This window comes from Cyclopterus lumpus, chromosome 16 (assembly GCF_009769545.1).
Source record: "Cyclopterus lumpus isolate fCycLum1 chromosome 16, fCycLum1.pri, whole genome shotgun sequence".
Classification (NCBI taxonomy): Eukaryota; Metazoa; Chordata; class Actinopteri; order Perciformes; family Cyclopteridae; genus Cyclopterus; species Cyclopterus lumpus.
This window is the reverse complement of record NC_046981.1, coordinates 15,366,391-15,386,285: the sequence shown is the minus strand read 5'-3', so window position 1 is coordinate 15,386,285 and position 19,895 is coordinate 15,366,391. Positions and strand designations below refer to the sequence as shown.

The 19,895-nt window shown below is 39.3% G+C and overlaps 1 protein-coding gene across 2 annotated transcripts in view; it reads left to right on the top strand.

Moving 5' to 3' along the window:
• The window catches only part of LOC117745312 (mannosyl-oligosaccharide 1,2-alpha-mannosidase IA), a 166,546-nt gene extending 162,047 nt beyond the window's left edge, over nucleotides 1-4,499 (top strand). For both annotated transcript variants that reach the window (XM_034553549.1, XM_034553548.1), the window contains exons 11-12: nucleotides 1,901-2,016; nucleotides 3,593-4,499. In XM_034553549.1, the coding sequence (XP_034409440.1) occupies nucleotides 1,901-2,016; nucleotides 3,593-3,734 (258 nt within the window). In that variant the 3' untranslated portion in view covers nucleotides 3,735-4,499. The remainder of the gene's footprint in view (nucleotides 1-1,900; nucleotides 2,017-3,592) is intronic.
• Nucleotides 4,500-19,895: the final 15,396 nt, after the last annotated feature.

Sequence of the window (19,895 nt, the reverse complement as noted above, 5' to 3'; positions counted from 1 at the left end):
ACAGTAAATGCAGCTGTGTACCAAGAGATTTTAGAGCACTACATGCTTCCGTCTGCTGAAAAGCTCTATGGAGATGAGGATTTCATTTTCCAGCATGATCTGGCACCTGCCCACAGTGCCAGAACCACCAGTAACTGGTGTACTGACCATGGCATTACTGTCCTCGATTGGCCTGCCAATTCCCCTGACCTGAACCCCATAGAGAATTTGTGGAGTATTGTGAAGAGGAAGCTGAAAGACACCAGACCCAACAATGCAAATGAGCTAAAGGCCGCTATTGAAGCATCCTGGGCATCCATAACACCTCAGCAATGCCACAGGCTGATTGCCTCCATGCCGCCGCATTGATGCAGTAATCCGTGCAAAAGGATTCCCAACAAGTACTGAGTGCATTAATGGACATTTTCAAATGTTTGATTTTGTTTTGCTGTTATAAATCTTTTTTTTTTTACTTGGTCTGAGGAAATATTCTAATATTTAGAGATAGGATATTTGAGTTTTCTTAAGCTGCAAGCCATAATCAGCAATATTAAAAGAATAAAAGGCTTGCAATATTTCAGTTGATTTGTAATGAATCCAGAATGCATGACATTTTTGTTTTTTTAATTGCATTACAGAAAATAAAGAACTTTATCACAATATTCTAATTTTCTGAGACAGTCCTGTATATATAATTTTAACAAAAACATTGTATCACACTAGTACTGTTAGTAAAGCTTTCCTAAGATACTCTTAGTCCAAAGATAAGTCGTCTTCTCTAAAAATCTATTTTTAGGTAAAAGAACGTAAACCCCACATTCGTCTTTCTTAGTCATGTTAATTCGTAATCTAATTTAGCCCAAATAGAAGACCTTTTTTTTTGGTATATCTACACAACTAGAAATGTGCATGCTAACAATATCAGAATAGTCAAGACATGGACCTGTGTCTTCAGATGTAACAACCAGAAACACATATTGTCTTATGTTCAGACCAGTGTGGTAAAAAGACTCATTTCACAATTCCACCGTATTTTTAAGTGGGATATACCCTAGACTTTTCTCTCAGGAGTAGCTTGGACTCTGATTTTATAAATTGTACTCACCTATTATGTCAAGCCCCTTTAACACCCTCAATTACCCCCAGACAGCTTCCTTGATATTGTGCGGCACTATACATTAGCTTGTAGATCAAGCAATCCCACTGGCAGGAGGCGAAGGTTGTGTAGGGAGCACCGTTATTAATGTGGCAATAGACAGGACATTAGCTGGAATAAACTGTATCGGGCTGGCATGATAGATTTAGCATTAATTTAGTGTGCACAGAAGTGGAGAGATCAGGCTGACGACTTTGACGGACCCCTAATTATCAGGCACAAAGGTTGAAAGTGGTGCACACCGCTTCCCTTCATGAACATCAAGCATTAACACACCGGGGTCTTTGTTAATTAGCACATATAAGCCAGCCCTTTGTAGTAGGGGTAATAATGTGCTAATCCGCTTGGCTAGCTCGGCCACTCACCATTAGCCCTTGTCAGATTTAGCATTGCTTGGGCTCCAATTGTGCAGCCGGCTGAAGGGCTCGACACATTCCATCATTTTCTAATTTACTCTTTTATTAGGTGTACACTGACACACTGCTTCGGCGTAAAGGATTTTCTCTCTCTGCACTATAATATATCAGAGGAACAGTGTTTTATTTGTAGGGTTTCCAGTTGGTAGGATAGATGCTCCTCCCACAGTGCAGAAGAGAGAAGACAATTCTGTGAGAGATGATTAAGTTGGTGAATAAATATACATGAATACATGGATGAAGTAGTATTGATTCAGTTTCTACAATCAAGTTGCAACAAGTGGTCTTTACCTTGTCCTGAAAAAGAAAAAGAAAATGTTTTTGAAGCTGTTCGCCCTCTTCCTGTCAGGCCCTGGAGCAACACTGCAGAGTGGAGTCTGGCTTCTCCGGGATCCGTGACGTTTACTCCATGACAGCCAGCCACGATAACATGCAGCAGAGCTTCTTCCTCTCAGAGACACTCAAGTAAGTCCCGTTTCCTCACGACAAATGGCGGTTATTTTTTACGATATGGATGCATGAACCATCACAGATATAGAAAGTAATAATAGGGTCCAATTCTTATTGTTGGGAATTGATCTTTACCTTTTTATCTGTTATCCAATTCAGTGTTTAGGAGTCAGCTGCGGGGGAGTCCCATCACACACACAATAGGCCATTCTGCATAATGGTTACTTTTACTTTTGGTACTTTCAGTTCATTTTGATGCAAATACTTTTGTACTTTAATTGTAAACTTTTCAAGTGGTATTATTGTTGTCGTAAAGACTATTAGAAATGCTTTCCGTCTTCCTGAGAGTGACTTATACAAGAAATATATTCAAATATTCCTTTCTCCGAACCGCTTATCTTATTCAGGGTCATGGGAGGAGGCTGGAGCCAATCCCAGCTGTCATTGGATGAAGGAAAGGTTCACCCTGGACTGGTCACCAGTTTATCACTGGGCACATATAGAGACAGACAACCATTCACACCACTCGCAGTGCACGGCTCCTCTGTCAACAGCACAGGGTCCCCCCCTCCCTCGTTGCAACAGACACAACCACTAAGATTTATTCAAATTAAATAGTGATGACGTCACCCGGTCTTGTTTTCTTTCAGCGATTTATATTGACACCCTTAAATCTGTACATTTTAAAGTTCAATGCACCAATCTGGTGTACTTTGAGAGCAAAATTAAGAGGCTGGCTAAAACAAATGGGAGGGATGGTATCGTTAGAATTGTATCGTCATCTTCAATCTAATGATGAAATATGTCACAGAATATATTGGGCTTTAAATGTGAAGATACAGGAAAGACGGCTGTAATGGATAAATAAGAATTTATCTTGAGAAGAGTTCTTTTGTTTTTTCAGAACAATCCTGTTGCGAAAGGTTGTTTGTCAGCTTTTTTAACACGGGGCAGTATGGTCAGAGTAATCATGTTACACAAGAAATTGGTCAGAGTAATTACACTGATACACATATTCATGCAGCGGAACAGTAATTATGTTTCCCCTCTACTTCAAACCATATGGCTCACTTATTTGAAGTGTATTAGTGGTACACGACACTGCTTCCTGTCGTGAGAGGGACGCTTTTTTCTTACACCACAACTCTAAATCTAGAAATATTCAGAACGGAAACTGACTAATTTATAAGTTAAGAGGCTTTTAACTGGTTTTAGTTAAGTCTGAATTTCTGGAGACAAAGAATTTTTAACACGAGGATGTAAAGCTACATTTCGTTATCTTTCCTTTCATCTCACAGCAATACTCTGCCTGCATATATAAAAGTAAAACAAGCTGGTTAGAAACTTGGTTGTGAATATACATGCCAAAGACATGGACATGTACTTGACCCATTTACCGAAGGTCCTATTCACAATAATGCGGTTGATGAGCTTAAACTATTGATGTTATATGAATGACACTTTAAACAAGGGATGCAATCCTCAAGAGTGAAGACGTGTCACTCTGATGGATTTGTAGGAACCACAGAAAGCAGAAGTAAACAAGCCAATGTTTGGATTAAATCAAACTGTTAAATTGTTTTCCTCCCAGGTATCTGTACCTGCTCTTCTCTGATGACGACCTTCTCCCACTGGAGGACTGGGTCTTTAATACAGAAGCCCATCCGCTGCCCATCATCCGCAAGAGCTGCATGCAGGACGAAGCGACGCTGGGCAAGACGGTCTCCGAATGAGGCTGAACGCGACCAACAACCGAGACAGGCGCATTTGCACAGTTCATGTGTACACACAGAGTCGCACCAACATGGCAAACACCAATTCGATGTCGGTTCAGAGTCTTTTCAGGAGCGCGTTATGGACTCTCAATTCCTTTCCAGTAAAGGACGCCGTCGTTTTACGCTGTGATTGTATATCCTTTTCGCCGGGGGTTACTCCCTGCTGGCAATTTTATTTTTGTGAACAATCAAGACACACATGACTTTAATGAAAAGAGCACCTTTTTCTTTCCTTCTTTCCTCCGTGAGGAAACCAGTATAACTTGCAGACCCAAATGTAGTGGGAGGAGTTGTTACTTATGGGTCATATTGTTAGAAAGAGAGAGAAACGTATTGAAGACCACTTGAGTTTTGCTCTTTAAGTTTGTTGTTTCGTTAATCTTAAGTGATGAATGTTTTCCTTTTATTGTCATTGCATCTTTTCCTTTGTGAGTACACTCTTTGACCAAAGGTTTCTTTGCATTTTTATTTCCCTCTTTCCAGTAATGTGTTTTTCGTGAGTTTTGACTGAAAGTAAAAACTAGGCTTGATTTGTAATGAATATTGATTAATGTACAGGCAAACACAAACATGTGATTCTCAAATTCACCTCCAAACTAATGTTGATGTCATGTTTCTTACTGAAACAAGCTTGAATGAATTTCTTAAAAGTTCGGAGGTGTCAGGAAAGTGGCAGTGTATGCCACAATGCATCCAGGGACAATTAAAAAAAGAATAATGTTGGGTTGAGTTTCCGTTTGGGTTTGTTTTGTGAATAGGATAACGCTTTCTCAGCCCTCTCAGCCTTTCAAATCAAAGTAACAAATGGAGTCCTGTCCGTTCTGTGGCTGCAAATGTGTTCTTTCCCCTTAATGCATGAATATGCATTAAGGGGAAAGAACACATTTGCTCCAGCTCCAAATAGGTTTTCCTGTTTCTGTTGTAGTTATTCTGCTTCACCCTGCCTTTATATATGAATCCATACAGCTGCCAATACTGATGTTAAAGGCTGTGAGCCCACGAGTGGACAGATCTCATTTTCATCACTGTTCTATTCATCACTGCTGTCCTGCAGTTGTGGAGCGAATGTGCTGTACATACAGATGAAGTGAATGACCCCTGTATGAGCTTGATTTTAATTTGTGACCTTTTCTTTCTTTTTTTTTTTTTTTACTTCAGTGGTTATTTTTTTTCTGGATTCTCTTTTGATTTGCTTCCCTCAGGTGTTTCAGTAAAAAAAAAAAAAAAAAACTAAGATATTCTGACTTTTAAGTCTAGTTATCGCTGATATTAATTATTATTACTTATTCTTACTGTTTGATTTAACTTTCATTGTTGGATATTTTCAAATACTGATAAAAAATACCTGTGCAACTTTGTACATTTAAAACAATCCTAGTTGTGTGTGTGTTTTTTTTTTTGACAGCCAAAAATAAATAAACTATGCCCTTTTAAAAAAATATTTTACAGCAGGTAGCTACATTGAGTTAGTGACTCACAAAAAACGACTTATTTGCTGCTTATGTTTGTTTCGGTATTTGCTCATTACAGATTTAATTGAAGGGGGATGTCTCAGGGTTGTGGAAAGTTCCAGCAATCACAAGGAGAAAATGACTAATGAGGTTGAGCCATTGCACCTCTCTCGTGGTGTCAGCCCAACAAAGCTAAATGTAATACCTTCCTCCCCAAAAGATTTGAATAGCTGCTGTCATCTGAATCCTAATTCAGTGCGATAGCTTGAAGTGATTTTGCATTTGCTTTCGATATAATCAGCATTCATTCTTGACAGTATTGACATTCAACAGTCAAATGTCATGAATCTAGTTACAAGAATCTTGCCATCACCCTAAAAGAAGGACTAATATAAATGTGTTTATGTTTAAATTCTAAGGGCAAATGTTAGCGACATGTAGGCCTGCACGCTCTGCTGCAGTCCAAAGGTGTGATAATTAGGGCTGAAGTGGGCCACGTCTGTGTGGGCCACGTCTGTGTCTGTGGGACCGCCGTCTGGTCTGACTTGACAAGACCCTCAGTCGGGGGGGGGGGGGGGGGGGGGGGGGGGGGGTCTCTCCTGCCACAGTCGTCCTCCAGCTGTCCCAACCAGGGCAGCTGGAGGACGACTGTGGCACTGCCCAGTGGTCGGAGGACAAAGGAACAACGTTTAAAACATTGTATTCCAGCCAGCCGAAGAATACCGGAGCTAGTCCAATGCACTTTGATGAAGGGTTGTCCGATACATTGTCATGACCTTTATATGACCTATTATATTATACTATGATTTTGTTTTACAACCACCGTCATGTCTTTTTATATTTCTTTCTGCAAACTTTTTTTTTGGACATTCTTTACTGTGACTTTTATGACGACTCACTATAACATCACTTTTTCATGATTCTTTGGATATACTCTTACTTTTTATTTAAAACATTTTAAACATTCTATAGTCCTTTTCTGACTTAGATTATGACATACTATAAGTTTACTTCTTTGTGACTAAATATATTAACCTGGTTTGACTTACAATAAATATGGTACTATATTCCTTACCAGAAACTCTGCTGTCATCGCATTACAATTGAGAAGAATGGCATTTCATTCATGGGGCTCATAGGATCAAAAATAGTTACATTACAGTACTATTTTCCACTATTTTAACGTCCAATGCAATGAAGACAAATATCAAAAAGACAATGTGTAAGATGGGTCAAAACCACAGTAAAAGTCTATATTTAAGTCAACGTCGTACCTCGGTGAGACGGTGAGATGTTTCACATACTGTACAAGAGAGGTTGATCTAACAATTCCTGGCATCTTCAAAGCTGTAAATATCTGCAGAGAGCAGTAAGTGGTGTGTCACAGACTAGGCAGCATTGACAATTTAATATTCATGACAGTGGGAAACATAACAATTAGTATTAGCTTAAATCAGGATTCTGGGTTAAATGACTCCACTCATGAGGCTCCTCAATGCCTTTGAACACTGAGTTGACAGAGAGGATGGGCCACTGCAGAACAATCACACTGTTGAGACGGCAACATCCGCATGGGGGCTTTAAAATACAGATATGTATCACTCAGTATCAAGTGTTGTTAATTATTATTGTCATAAACTTGCCATATTTATTTTTCTTCAAATAAAAACAGTTCAAGTAGATCTGTTGGACTTTTTTAAATCATAGATGGTCGTTGAAGTACCAACTCAATTCACATTCCATCTCATATTTACACTTCATCTAAGTGTACCGCTTTGGCAGTTACAATACATTATAATATGTTATTGTTTTATACTAACATAATAGTGTTTAAGGTATATTTACAGAGTTCACGCTACATCTTTGGAAAGGTACTGGCAATTAGATGGGACAGTGTGAAAAATGTCATAAGACCTTCAGGCGCCGTCTAATCACTCTTGGCCTCTTTTCCCAGCTAGAAGTTGCTCATGTTGCATTGCATGTTGTTCATTAACAGCTCCCTCAAAACTACCTTTAGTATGCAAACTAATATATTTCAGTAGTATTGAGTGGTATTTTATTTCCACATTTTGAAATAAAATACAAAACTTTACTACCACCAATATTGTTGGGGGGATTATATTGCCATAGACAACCTGGTTATTTCTAGTAAGGCCTTCTGCCACTGGTGGTGTTCTTGTAAATGGTCCACAACTCAAATGGGAAGTTTAGAAAACTTAACGTTACTCTCTTGTAATCTTGAAGTGGAAGTTTTTTTTTCACCACACATCTCCATCCTAGTGAAAAAAGCTCATAAACGGCTGTGTTTCTTCAGGAAACTTAAGAAGACAACAACCTTTGCAGTGAAGCAATAGAAGCATCCTGATTGGAAACATTACAAACCTGCATGCGATGTGCCCAACCCAGGAGAGGAGGGCTCTACAGCAGGGGACCAAAACTGCCCAAAATATATTTGGTACCAATCTAAAGAGCCTCAGGGATATTGGTGACAAGAGAGAGAGAGCAGAGAGCGCAAAGGATATTAAAATGCAAAATGCATCCCAACCACAGGGTGTTCACCCTGCTGCCGTCCGACTTGGTTACAGAAGATTAGTTGCTGGACTGACTAAATTCATCCTCAACCCTCCACCATTAATTAAAGTATTGTATTTTCTTGAACACAATCGGACAAACACAACTTAACTTTACTGCAAAAGACCTGTTGTACAATGACAATAAATGAACATTGTACCAGTAAAGCAGCTCCATCAACTCTTGCTTACTTTGTCTAGAAACCTCCAATGTGACCTTCACGAAGAAGGCCTCAAGCACGAAGCTGCCCAATATACAACAAACCAACATTTTAAGTATAATCTGCTCGTAGATACATGCATGCTGTCCACCTGTCAATTCTCAGCCCTCCTACTTCTGACCCACAAGCTGTCTGTGTTATTTGCAGAAGTATTAGCAGCTAATTATGCAGTTGTGTGGCCTTTTGGGTTCTAACGAGATGTTGTGGCAGCAGATGAGGCCGTCCTGGCGAACCTTCAAGTGTTAGCAATGCAGAGCAGAACGGGATGTTCCATCACGCACACAGTACCCTGTCTGAAGGCTGAGGCATCTGTTTAGTGCACACATGGGTACATTTATGTTCAGAAACACACACTCCAAGGTTGGCTCTGGTTACACTTTTCAATTGCAACTTTTGAAATCGGATGCGCCAGATTGGGCCTGAGCCGTGTTTGTGGAGTCCACAGTTGATGCTTCGATGCACCCTGTCCCCTCAGATAGTGATCAGATATATGTTGTGGTCAAAGAAGCAGCTGTAAACCGGTGAATGAACACATTTCATTCCCTATAAGTTCTTCACAATTAAAGTCCCCTGTCATTTTTCCTCACTGCACTGTTAGCAGACTTGTGTTATTGGAGAATATCTGCCAACGAAGTTCTGCTAATTCGATTATAGACACATTTTAACCATTAAAGTCCCCCGTTATTTTGTTATTTTAAAGGTTTTGGGGTTTTTTAAGCAGTCAAATCAGGACATGTTGGGTTTTCATCGGGAGAACCCTAAGACTACTCAGACTAAGCATCTCAGCTGTGCTCCAAACCTGGTTTTCCTCCTCTCTTTAGCTGGCTGATCGGATCCCAATGGGAGCAAGTTCCAATCTCAGAGCAGATCCTATCATGCACTCTGGCATGATAGGATCACAAAAGTTATATTGAAAAGACAAGATAATGCTTGACATAACAGCACTCAGCCACACATATATTGCAGCCTTGTTCACAGTATTTATACCAAAAAATTATAAAAATGTCCAATAAATTAATGAATGGAAAGATAAGCTTTTTGCATTCCTACCAGTTATCTTATTGGAATGTATAATTGAATATGAATATTAAATGACAACATAGCATAATTTCTCGAAATCAGAATGGCGTTAATCATTATAATTATAATTATAACAAAGAAGCATGGGTTTCCACATTATCTGGATTATCCAATCATTAATCTTTTTGCTCATCAAATGCATTAAACACTACTTTCTCAAACAATCAAAGAAAGAGAAGAATATTAAGCCGACCCACTCACTTTCCTGTGTGTAAACTATTTGGGAAACACTGTCTGGAAGTCATGCCGCGTACCGTATCTCTCCACTAACAAACACATCATCTGTTCTGCTTTTCACGGTTTCTACCCCCAAAACAATTTGTCTGCATCTAAGAGAGCTACTTTAGTTTGTTCCAAAGCAACTTCAAGGCTAAGTCATTTCCCTGAAAACATACAAATGGAATTCATTAATGAGTCCCCGAATAATGAAATAATTCAATATTCCCCTCATTGTTAAGAACAAATTAATTCACATCTCTCTATACTTGGTCTACTGTAGAGTGAGTTCACTGTAAAGCTTTAGTTTTTTGACAGCTCAAGTATTGAAATCACAATGGGGGAGGTGTGAAATTGTTCAGCAATAAACTTTTCTTACACAATTAAGAGCAAGTACTTCACCATCAGTTATACAGAGTAACAAGACCGATTTTGCAAAACATTCCATATTGTCTCCTCCTCCTTCCTTTTTACCAGCGAGCCTGAGAGAAAATAACCATGGTTAACAAACCATGAAATTGTGCTGACAAGACCCGAGAGGTAGGAAAAGAACAAAAGAAGGAACAGGAGTTTAAATTGAAGTCTTAATTTGAAAGGCCTCATTCCAATAAATGAAATGTTCACGACTTGAATTATTATGAAAAACTAATTGCAGGCGTTATACATCCAACTCACTGAACTATTCTTTAAAAAGTTTATATTTCCCTTGTCAGAAAGTGACATGTCAGGTGTGTTTGTGTTTGTTTTGAGCGCTTCGTAAGAAGACATTGTTGTCCCGGAATAGATCAAAGGGACTTGGAGGCAAACTCTTTCATTTCCTCCAAAGGTCGAAGTGGTTTTACGATATAGGATAAGGAGACTGAACCTGTCGCTGCACTGTTTTTGTCACTGGAGAAGACAAAGAAAAGCTGGCTTATATTTTTGTTATCTGTTGTTTGTGCTCTGGCATTTTCCTTTTCCTTGTGTCAGAAATATAGTTTGAACCAAAGAAAATCATGGATGTTCTTTGACAAAAGAACACTTAGTTATGTATTGTGTTTATCCGTACCTTTACCTTGCAGTGCCAAGAAAATGCAAATCAGCCTGTTATCAGTGTCATTTAAATTGTTTCTTGAGAGTCTGAACTCTGAAGCTGGATAATGTACAGAGGGTGCAGCAAAGCCACTCCACATGCACCTCATAGGAGTCCAGTCAGGCATTAAAATCTTCCTAACCGTTAAACAATTATGGTCAGATTTTTAATTTTTCCAATGGAACACATCATTTTATTCTAAAAATAAAAAAAATATATAGCATGTATAGAGCCTCCACTTGTGGGCACTTGGAACAATGTTGCCTATATTGTGTTCCACATTTTGTCAAAGAATTTATCAAAGCAATTCAACAATTTTAACAAAAAAGACATGTCTGAGTTCTTTCTCCTTCTAGCCACGCGTGTGCTCTTTCCATAGAGATGCAGGACTTATATATTGCTGTGAAAATCAAAGCCATAGACAAAAAGACGTGACAGGAGCAAAAAACACATTGAAACTAATTTCAGGTTCAGAGAGTTGAATCAGACCATAAATAAGTTCCCAAACTTATCCGTTAAAATAAAAACTGGACCGTCATCCAGGACCACTGAGGCTGAGATTTAGGAGTTTGGTCTCAGCTAGCTCTTCTACAAATGATGTCTCTTCCTCTGTACTTCATGATTTTGACCTTTATTTAACAGCGTTTCTCTTTTTTATTGCCTAACCTTACAGTCACACCTGGGAGTGGCTCAAAACGACAGTGTTTTACAGTTGGACACTGGAAGAGCTGCGTCCCCAACGGTGGTTCATAAAGACAGCTGTTAAGGACGGATTTGTTCCTCTTTACCGCCACAGGGGGCCCAAATTCCTCCAGAAACGACAAGGCCTGGTGGGCAGTGCCAGGACCATACTGGGTATGCCCAGTGCGGCCAACAGGCATCGGGCGTCACGCCAACCCCAAGCTGAGCCTCCAAGCTGCCTCCACTCCCTCACTGCTGTGGCGGGAGGATGAAAGAAATATATTTACACAAATACATTTACATTAATCCCGTCGCCATGCTTCTCCAAAGACTCTCCTTTTCTGTGGTCCCTTTTTCCATCAAAAAAGAACATCTAAGACATCTAATTAGGCGTAGATTTGTTTCTTAAGCCGATGAACAGAATCCACCAGAGATATTTTGAGGTTTGTGGCGTTAATAGGCTGCTCTTCCCAGAAAAACAACAACAACTCGGGAGGCTTAGTTGTAGAACTGTAACCAGTTGTAAAACCATTACAACCAGTACAGCTTTAATAGAACACCATTACAGTAGCAGCAGCGGAGGTACTGTAGCAGTGCTACTGTATATTGTTCTCAGGTAAGACGTTATTATAAAATATAGCTTTAAATGTATGTCATGGGCTGCAACTTAATATTACTATCATCCCCGATTACCCAGCACATCTTTTTCTTGATTAATTGATTCATCATTTGATTTACAAAACATCAGATTCAATTATAATGGATTCTTATTCATAGCCTAAATCAATACATTTAGGGTATGAAATGTTAGCCTCAATATCTTTTTTTTTTTTTAAATACCCATCAATTTACCAGAGGCCAAAGTGACATATTGAAATAGCTTGTTTTGCCCAACCAACAGTCCAAAACCACAATAAAACTTAATTTTACAATAATAGAAAAACAGGAGCAAAGTCTGACATTTAACGTTTGGCATATTTGCTTTTAAAACGTCTCAAATTATTTATTTATTTTCACAAAAAAATGATGTTGATTGACTCATAAAATATTCGTTTTACTCGTACTGCTAGCATGTTAACAGATCTAGTAGTGTACTTTTGTCTAATTATTCCCTCTTTACACTGAACATAATAATATGTATTGGCTGTGGACCGATACATTCAACCTGGATTGACTGCTTATCTGCTTTGTTACTTTTGCAATTGAATATAGTTTATTAATTAGAGCTACCAAATGACTGGAGTGTGCTTCCATTTCACACCCTGACGTGAGCTGAGCATTCTCATAGGCTTTATCATCAGCACTGTAAAATACAGCAACATAATTAACTTATCTTGGGTATTCACAAAACAGGCATTATAGCTTTTTAATGTTAACATAATCATCTGATCATTATCATAACAGCCTGAGTGTAAACGGGAGTTTATCCTACTCCAGATATGAAATCACAGCTGCAGTTTAATTACTTTCCATGATTTTTAAACTTGTTATGGCTGATCTCTGGATTTGTGTGGCTGTAGCACACTACACAGCTGGTAACTAATGGAACTCAAATTTCTTGTTTTTCGTTTTAATTAACATATTTGCATTGTTCTTAATGTGAGTATTCATGCAGAGACATTTGGGATTCAATTAAACATGTTAGGATTAATGCAAATATAACATGCACAATATATTGTTTTGTGTGACACTTATTCTTTTCATTATATTTAGAGGTAAATTGGCAAAATGAAACATATTGGGTATATAGATGGACAGACATGTTAGGTGGATGATGCTGAAGTGGTTTTATGTGTTGGACTGTTTGTCACCTTGGATGTAGGGCCTGTTTGGCCTTTTTGTTTTTGTTACACTCCATTTATGAATTTATCGTGAATATAATTGGCAGATAAAATAACAATGACAAAAGTTACTGTTTTGATACTTTAATGCCATAAAAACTGGAACCATCACTTGAACCATTATAATTAACTGAATTCAAAATGACCAACACCGTTTTCTGTCAAAAAGGAAACTACAGTTTAAACCGTTCAAGATAAGGAACGAGGAGAAAAGGAGTGTCTGATAATCAGACCTGGAACACAGTACACATTTAAAACTGGACGGTATGAAAACCTTCAAACCCGGCAAAAAATTGCAAGTAGACATTTACAGCGATATTGAAGTGGGATTCTAATCTTAGCCAAACTCCTCTTGCAAAAGCAGATGGTAATTATCAGAATCAGACTGCAGTGACTACTTGGCTCTGTTAGTCTCCACACTGGATACGATTGAAGTCCTCCAGTATGTTTAAAACATGTTCAGTCAGTGACAGGCGGCCAGCTGGCTGTTTCTTTTAAAACAAATGTTAGAGGGTTGATAACTCTCCATATATTTAATTATTAATATGCCCATTAGAGGCTTTCTGTCCAATGTGACTAAAGCACATTTAAATATGAAATAACATGCTAGTGGAGGATGATCTAATCTGTGAGACATGCCTCACTGACTCGTGGTGACCCTTCCTGGTAGATTACTGTGTAAATAATTATGTCCTGTTTGCTCAATATGCAGTTTGCAGTCTTTTGGATCTATTACAGGAACAATGATATCATTTTGGGACAGCCAGCACATATGAGTCGTTGTGTTTTCCAATAATGCAGCAATACGTGTCTATGAAATATCTACATTTAAATAAAGATTTCCCTTTATCTGTCATATTTCCCACCCTTTAGCCAACATTTTGTTGATTAGCTGTGAAGTACTTGATTAATATTCCAGGCATGGAGCTCAGAAATGGATGTGCAGTTGCACATAATATCTACAGAGACCGCCGATATTTTTTAAAATATACAATACACAAGTCTAATTACCCATGTGGTCTGCAGAGAGCCTGCAATGACACTTCAAGTTCATTCTTTTCTGAAGAAAGGCAAACATATTATTGTTTACTCTGAATCAGAAAATAACATTATTTTGATGACTATCAGCCCACGCTCACATCTTGCTAATTGCCCATGAAGTCATTTCCATAAATAATAACTCCTGTTTATTACAGAGGCTCTGGATCTGTCACACGGGAGCAATCAAATGAGCACAGTGACTTTGAGTAATCACACTTACGATCTTATATTGGACTACTCCACCACAAAGCAAATTAAGTGCAGTCCTGCAGTTCATAACACAATTATATAACAATAATAATAATAATAATGTACACTTCATTTATCCCACCGTGGGGAAATTCTTAGTTATTAAGGAGCAGTGGGCTGCAGTGAAGTGCCCGAGGGTTCAGTGTCTTGCTCAAGGCTCATAGTGAACATCAAAGTAGGAACTCCGACTTTTAGCCGTGCTTTAGGGATGTCAGTGTTGGTTTGTCGGGACTCTACAGGCTAAAATATCTTTAACTATTTGATTGTCCGCCATGAAAGTGTGTTGTACATCCATGGTCTTCAGAAAATGAAGTCTACTGACGTTGGTAGTCCCCTGACTTTTCTCCAAGGGCTATCATCAGCAAAGGTATAGACATTAAGGGGGCCCAAATGAGATCCCACATCGAGAAAATATTTCCCACCGTCCTATAATTCATGTAACACAATTCACGCATACAATCGGATGCTGCTGCCCTGTTAAAAGTGTAGTGGGTATCTGCTGACATGTAAGTAACAGCCTAGATTTCAACTAGCACTGGTTAAACAGACCTAGACCACCAAAGCAAGGCAGAATGCTTAGATAAATATACCAATATTCTGCAAAAGTCCTGCAAACACTGCCAATTAAGCAATTATATGCTCCATTTTACTGCTGACCATGATGTCTCCCACTGCTTCAGTACCCACTGTGTGTCTCTAATCTTTATAGAGTGTTTGATTTAATATTGGCCAAAAGCCTGTTCTCAATTTTGAAAAAAGACTTCCATAAATATTTAAATTGAGATAATGGCCTCATAATTTTAACTTCAGGCTTAAGAAAAATCCTAAATGTTCTGAGTGACTGAAAACATAATTAAGAACTGTGATTACTTTTAAGCCTGTTTAAATTTAACTTAATTGTTCTATTTACTTTATTTTAGGTGTGAATGTGAGAGTGAATGGTTGTATGTCCCTACATGTGCCCTCGATGGACTGGCGGCCTGTCCAGGGTGTCCCCTGCCTTCGCCCTATGTCAGCTGGGATAGGCTCCAGCGCCCCCGCGACCCTAATGAGGATAAGCGGTATTGAAAATGGATGGATGGATGGATGGATGGATGTTCTATTTACAATAACCGTTGATGGTATCCTTAAATTAAGTAGGATTAAAAAAAACTGCATTCACATTGTAGTAGTAGTAGATAAACTCGTACAGAAGTGGCAGTGGTGTGCAAGTTCTTTAATATAACACATTAGAACATCAGCAAATGTCTGACTGCTCACCATTAGTTTTACATCTATTCACATCTTGTTTACCATTTTAGCTGAGCTTGTGTTTTCATGTGTTACATTCTCGGCTACTCAGCTCACAATGTGCACAATTTCGTTGGTGGGCTCTATCGGGTTTCATGACATGCCGCTGTTAGCCGGCTAATGGAGCTAAAGATGCAACACATGGCGTTTTTATTTTGATGAGATGCTGCCTTGGAGACACTTAATTGTATCTTGATAAACAAATGTAATTTTAATACTGTTCCCAGGTGATAGGCATCTAGCAATTTAACTAATGAAGTGACTCAGTTATGTGTAACTATACAGCAAGTAGCTCTTACGCACGGTTGGCTCACCGACGAAGCATCTTGAAAGGTATGTTTAACTGTACATCATCTTGGGTGATTCAATTCAGTTTATTTTGTATAGCCTAATATCACAAATTACAAATTTGCCTCAGAGGGCTTTACAATCTGTACACATACGACATCCCTGTCCCAGGACCTCACTTTGGATCAGGATAAACTCCCCAAAAATAAGGTAGAGAGGAGGGGGGGCGGGGCGATCAGCAGGGCCAACGCGAGACCGGCTCACCAGGCATCAGACACCTCCAGGTCCAATGGACCCTATGAGACGTGAAGTCACAAAGACTCTGGGGAGGAAGCAGCGTTAATAAGGTGCAATGGTGAGATGTAAATTCATCCATAAGGAGAGAGAGAAGAGGAGATAGGTGCTCAGTGTATCCTAAAACATCCCCCAGCAGCCTATAAGCCTATAGCAGCATATCAAGGGGCTGGACCAGGGCAAACCTGATTCAGCCCTAACTATAAGCACTATCAAACAGGAACGTCTTAAGTCTATTCTTAAATGAGGTGACTGTGTCTGCCTCCCGGACTGAAAGTGGAAGCTGGTTCCATAAAAGAGGAGCTTGATAGCTGAAGGCTCTTGCTCCCATCCTACTTTTTAGGACTCTAAGAACCACAAGTAGCCCCGCATTTAGTGAGCGCAGCTCTCTAGTGGGGCAATATGGTACTACAAGCTCCTTAAGATATGATGGTGCATCACCAATCAAGGCTTTGTAGGTGAGGAGAAGAATTTTAAATGTGATTCTTGATTTTACAGGGAGCCAGTGCGGAGCAGCTAATACAGGAGTCATGTGATCTCTTTTCTTAGTTTTTGTGAGTACACGAGCTGCAGCATTCTGGATCAACTGGAGGGATTTAAGAGACTTATTAGAGCAGCCTGATAATAAGGAGTTGCAGTAATCTAATCTGGAAGTAGAGTCCTTTTCTGCATCTTTTTGAGACAAGATGTGCCTGATTTTTGAAATGTTACGTAGATGAAAAAATGCAATCCTTGTGATTTGCTTAACGTGGAGTTAAAGGACAAGTCTCGGTCAAAGATAACTAGAGATTCTTTACAGTGGTGTTGGATGCCAGGGAAATGCCATCTACAGAAACCACATCACCAGATAATTGATCTCTGAGGTGTTCAGGGCCCAGTAAAATAACTTCAGTTTTGTCTGAGTTTAACATCAGGAAGTTGCAGGTCATCCATGTTTTTATGTCTTTAAGACATTCTTGAATTTTAGCGAGCTGGTTGGTCTCCTCTGGTTTGATCGATAGATATAATTGAGTATCATCTGCATAGTAATGAAAGTTTATGGAGTGTTTCCTGATAATGTTGCCCAAAGGAAGCATATATAAAAGGTAAATAAAATTGGTCCAAGCACAGAACCTTGTGGAACTCCGTGATTAACGTTGGTGGTCATTGAGGCTTCATCGTTTACAAATACAAATTGAGATCGATTTGATAAATAGGATTTAAACCAACTTAGTGCGGTACCTGAAATGCCAATCGACTGATCCAGTCTCTGTAATAGGATGTCATGATCAATGGTGTCGAACGCAGCACTAAGGTCTAATAATACCAGTACGGAAATGAGTCCTTTATCTGATGCAATTAGGAGGTCATTAGTAATTTTCACCAGTGCTGTCTCTGTGGTGTTTTCTAAATCCTGACTGAAACTCCTCAAATAAACTATTCTGATGTAGAAAGTCACACAACTGATTTGCGACTACTTGATGAATACTTCATTATCACTTGGGTCCGAATTAAAGTGTGGAGCATGCCTTCATCTTTTAAAGAATAAAATGTAAAAACATCAATAGAGGTTATCATCAAGCCTATTATTGTAAATTCCAAATTTTATTTAAATTGTATAACAGCATAAAACATATTGATGAACTAAAGTGTTATTTTTGAATTATATCATGAACGTAATAAGAATATTAAAATGACAAGAAAACTGGGATCAAATGTATCAACTGCAAAACTAAAACTGTTGAAAGGAGCAATAATCATATTTCTCATTAACAACAATTATCAGGTCACATGGTTCATGTAATTCATGATGTATTCACTTAAATCTGTTTCCATTGCACTTCGATGTGTTTTTCCAGCATTTTTTATGCACACATTTAAAATGTGCATTAAATCAGGCGGATCAAAATGCAGTCATTATGTCTACAAATAGCCAGCGAACACTCTCATAAAGTGTGATTTAAATACAGTATGTTTTCTTTGACCATTTATCTGTCCAACGCTCACTTGATACACAGAACATTGCTTTATACCTCTGCCATCTATCATGAGCCGATCAGTGACATCGGATGAACAAACGTGTGTGATGAACAGGATGCAGACACACCGCTGTCGTCAGGCTCCCATCTGAACATGTGGATGAACAGTGAGGCAGTTCAGTCCACTGGAAGACAAAAGGGTGGATCGGGCAGTTCATTTCAAAGTTAATGTTTGCTTGATATTATTTTCTTCAGATTGATGGCAGTTTTAACCTCGCCACGTCATCAATCACATGTGGTTCTGTGGAGATTGTGGCCCTGTAAGAGTACTTGCTCAGTAAATAGAGTTAGGGCAATACAATAATAGAGACCCAACTTACCGAGATGAAAACATGATCAGGAATGAAGGATTGAGTATCCGCTCCACTATAATCATCCCAACGGGTGTTTAGGTGTTACATCAAGGACCAATACTTCAATACCCACTGGTGTTTGTAAGGATTACATGATTAATAGTGTGGTTTAAAAACATCAGTGCAGGTAGACTGGGCTTCCTCCTTTGGTACGCTCCTTAATTATCTCCCAAATCGCTTCTCTCATGTTTCCTGTCCTATGTCATCGTTTTTATTTCACCGGTTTGTCCCCTGTAGCTGTGTAACTGGATATTATTAATAGCTAGTAATTTGACCTATAACATTTTACAAGTGTAACGGGTGGTGGAAGGACCCAAACGCAATACAACAAATGGTGGGTTGAAAGCAGGTTTATTCCTGCAGAACACACAAGGGGAACAGACAAGGAAGAAGGCAGGAAACCTGGGGTCGGGGACAGAATATGATGGTGGTTACCAGGGCAGAAGGTAAAGTGGAGAAGTCCAAGCAGCCAGGGTCGTACTGGAGGGAGCGGTGACCCAAGGTCACGGAGAACAATCTGGCTGTGACTGTGAGTGACACTCGGGCTTATATACTGAATGGAGTCGGTGCAGCAGAGTGGCCAGGTGACTGCAATAGAGCTGACGAGGTGGGTGTGACCGACAGGTGTACAGAATGAGCTGATGAGGTGGGTGTGACAGACAGGTGTACAGAATGAGCTGACGAGGTGGGTGTGACCGACAGGTGTACAGAATGAGCTGACGAGGTGGGTGTGACAGACAGGTGTACAGAATGAGCTGATGAGGTGGGTGTGACAGACAGGTGTACAGAATGAGCTGACGAGGTGGGTGTGACAGACAGGTGTACAGAATGAGCTGACGAGGTGGGTGTGACAGACAGGTGTACAGAATGAGCTGACGAGGTGGGTGTGACAGACAGGTGTACAGAATGAGCTGACGAGGTGGGTGTGACAGACAGGTGTACAGAATGAGTTGATGAGGTAGGTGTGACCGACAGGTGTACTGAATTAACAGATTAAGTGTGTGAGAGACAGAGTGACAGGAGAAAATGGAAGCTGAACTGTGACAATAATAATTCTTCACGTAAAGAAGTGAATGAATAGTTTTTATTTATGACTGCCTTCGCCCTATGTCAGCTGGGATAGGCTCCAGCGACCCTAATGAGGATATGCGGTATTGAAAATGGATGGATGGATGGATGGTAAGTCATGAATAGAAACTAAGTAATACTGGTAGATAATATGGTTTCATAGAAATGGTCCTGCTGTGCGTTTGTTTTTGTGGGCTGTTTGTTTGGTTGGTTGCTGCTGTTTGTTGTTTTTTTGCTGTTAGTGTGTTGTTGTTTTAAGGGCTGCAACTAATAACTAATCTAATTATCAATTAATCAGCCGGTTATTTTCTTAATCAATAGTTTGTTTTATAAAATGTCTGATAACAGTGAAAACATTCAAATTGACCTTACGCTAAGCCACGCCC